At 48.0% G+C, this 2,268-nt stretch overlaps 1 protein-coding gene across 1 annotated transcript in view; it reads left to right on the forward strand.

Annotated features, from left to right (window-relative positions):
• sptlc1 (serine palmitoyltransferase long chain base subunit 1) overlaps nt 1-2,268 on the forward strand; it is a 10,814-nt gene that overhangs the window by 2,418 nt on the left and 6,128 nt on the right. Inside the window, exons 2-8 of the mRNA XM_015403266.1 lie at nt 741-848; nt 921-1,015; nt 1,154-1,247; nt 1,330-1,402; nt 1,545-1,677; nt 1,749-1,878; nt 1,960-2,124. Coding sequence (XP_015258752.1) covers nt 741-848; nt 921-1,015; nt 1,154-1,247; nt 1,330-1,402; nt 1,545-1,677; nt 1,749-1,878; nt 1,960-2,124 — 798 coding nt within the window. The remainder of the gene's footprint in view (nt 1-740; nt 849-920; nt 1,016-1,153; nt 1,248-1,329; nt 1,403-1,544; nt 1,678-1,748; nt 1,879-1,959; nt 2,125-2,268) is intronic.

A 2,268-nucleotide genomic window follows, 5' to 3' on the forward strand; every position in this document is an offset into this window, starting at 1 on the left:
TTTAAATAAATCAGAATGTCATCTGCAAACAACCCTATTTTATGTTCCTCCCCTCCTATTTCCACTCCTTTTATTTCCACTTCCTGCCTAATCATCTGAGCTAATGGTTCTATAAAGAGTGCAAAAAGACTCGGTGAGAGGCAGCATCCCTGTCTTGTTCCTCTCTCCAGTGTAAATCTGCCTGACAGGTTGCCATTAATCTTAATCCGTGCAGTTGGCTAAAATTTTTGTACGTTTTTTAAGTGTAAAATTTCTTAGAGCATTCATTTAAGGTGAACAGTTTCTGCCATTTTAGTGAAATAAGCTCAAGCAGACAGTGAAATATTCCTAAAAATTGGGCAATGATGAGCCAAATGAAGGTTTTAGTCATTTTTATTAAACATGTTTTCACATTTTTTGGTTTTAATTGGGTTAGAAGTTGTGTTCAACCAATCTTTTATTTAAGCCGACCTAATTTGGCAGCGTTTTTACCCAACTTATATTTTTACTGGGGCAAACCAATGCTAATTAGTCTCAGTGGCCAAAATAATTAAATACAATCGCAACTTTCAAAAGTCTAGGGCAGGTTTTAAACCATCAACCTCTAGAGAGAGAGTCTGGTGAGAGAGTTAGTTCCTGCGTTGTGTGTTGAACCAAAGGCAGATCTTAAAGCTGCAGGATAGCCCCCCCCCCACCGCTGGTCTACAGTGAAGCTCTCTGGATGTGTGACCTTGAACTGACCTTTCCTCTGATCTCTCCAGGCTCCTGCATATCACCTGATTCTTGAGGGTATCTTGATCCTGTGGATCATCAGACTGTTATTCTCTAAGACCTACAAACCCAATGAGACGTACAAGCTCACAGAGAGGGTAAGCAGAGCAGGCTGCTGGTTCCTGACCCCCCCCCATCCCAAACAGCTGTCAGTGTGCTTTCTGTTCCAGGAAAAGGAGGACCTGATAGAAGAATGGCAGCCAGACCTTCTGGTTCCTCCCGTTTCTAAGGACCATCCTTCCCTCAAATACGACGTGGTTTCAGGGTAAAGCTGTTTTTCCATTTCTCCTCCTATAACCAGTGAAACCAGTGAGACGCTCAGCGTAAGCTCCCAGTTAAACGTCAGGTTAAACACTCTGTTCTGGTAAACAGTATTCTGTGCGTTTGAACCTCTGTATTTCAGACCGCCCAGCCATAAAATCACAGTCAATGGAAAGGAATGCATCAATTTCGCCTCCTTTAACTTCCTGGGCCTCCTGGACAGCGAGCGCGTGAAGGTAAGACCGGCCCGATGCACATTCTGTCCCTCTTCTGGATCGGACCCAACAGACCTGGACCTGGTGCTTCTTTCCGTCACAGGAAAAAGCTCTGCTGTCACTCAAGAAGTACGGCGTCGGCACCTGTGGTCCAAGAGGCTTTTATGGGACGTTCGGTGAGTGAGCAGCGGGACACGCCCTGGTTCTGACCCAGGTTCTGACCCAGAATGGGTCTCAGCTGATTTCTGTTGGACATTCAGTGTCTTTGGTCCTGGACCCCTCAGTGGGCCAATAAAGGCTGTCTCTACCCCCCCCCAGACGTCCATCTGGAGCTGGAGAACCGACTTGCCAAATTCATGCAGACAGAGGAAGCCATCATCTACTCGTACGGCTTTGCCACCATCGCCAGCGCCATTCCCGCCTACTCCAAGCGAGGAGACATCATCTTTGTGTGAGTGGAGGTGGCGCTGCAGCGGCCGCTCCGGTTCACCTGCATCATCTCACCCTCTGCTTGGTGTCCAGGGATGAAGCCGCCTGTTTCTCCATCCAGAAAGGTCTTCAGGCTTCCCGCAGCTTCATCAAGTACTTCAAACACAACGACATGGAGGACCTGGAGAGGCTGCTGAAGGAGCAGGAGCTGGAGGACCAGAAGGTTGCTTATGTTCCAGGAGGGGGGGGGGTTTCATTGATCCTGCAGGTCTGATCGTCTCCCTTCTTCTGTCTTTGCTCCCAGAATCCTCGGAAAGCTCGAGTGACGAGGAAGTTCATCGTGGTGGAGGGGATGTACATCAACACGGCGGACATTTGCCCTCTGCCTCAGCTGGTAAGCTCCACCAGAACCCTCGGACCAGAACCGCCGTCATCTGGACCTCTGGCTGGATCAGAACCAGAGTTCAAATGAAGTGCAAAAGGCTTCCAGAGATAAACCAATCATAGAGCAGTAACAACGATCTGATTCTTGATAAAATCAATCTTATTTACTTAAGAGCAGGTGGAATGGACGGTTCAACAGAGCTATGGCTCTGGGTGAGTTTGGCAACTG

This window comes from Cyprinodon variegatus, unplaced genomic scaffold, assembly GCF_000732505.1.
Source record: "Cyprinodon variegatus isolate N-32 unplaced genomic scaffold, C_variegatus-1.0 Scaffold1475, whole genome shotgun sequence".
Lineage (NCBI taxonomy): Eukaryota > Metazoa > Chordata > Actinopteri > Cyprinodontiformes > Cyprinodontidae > Cyprinodon > Cyprinodon variegatus.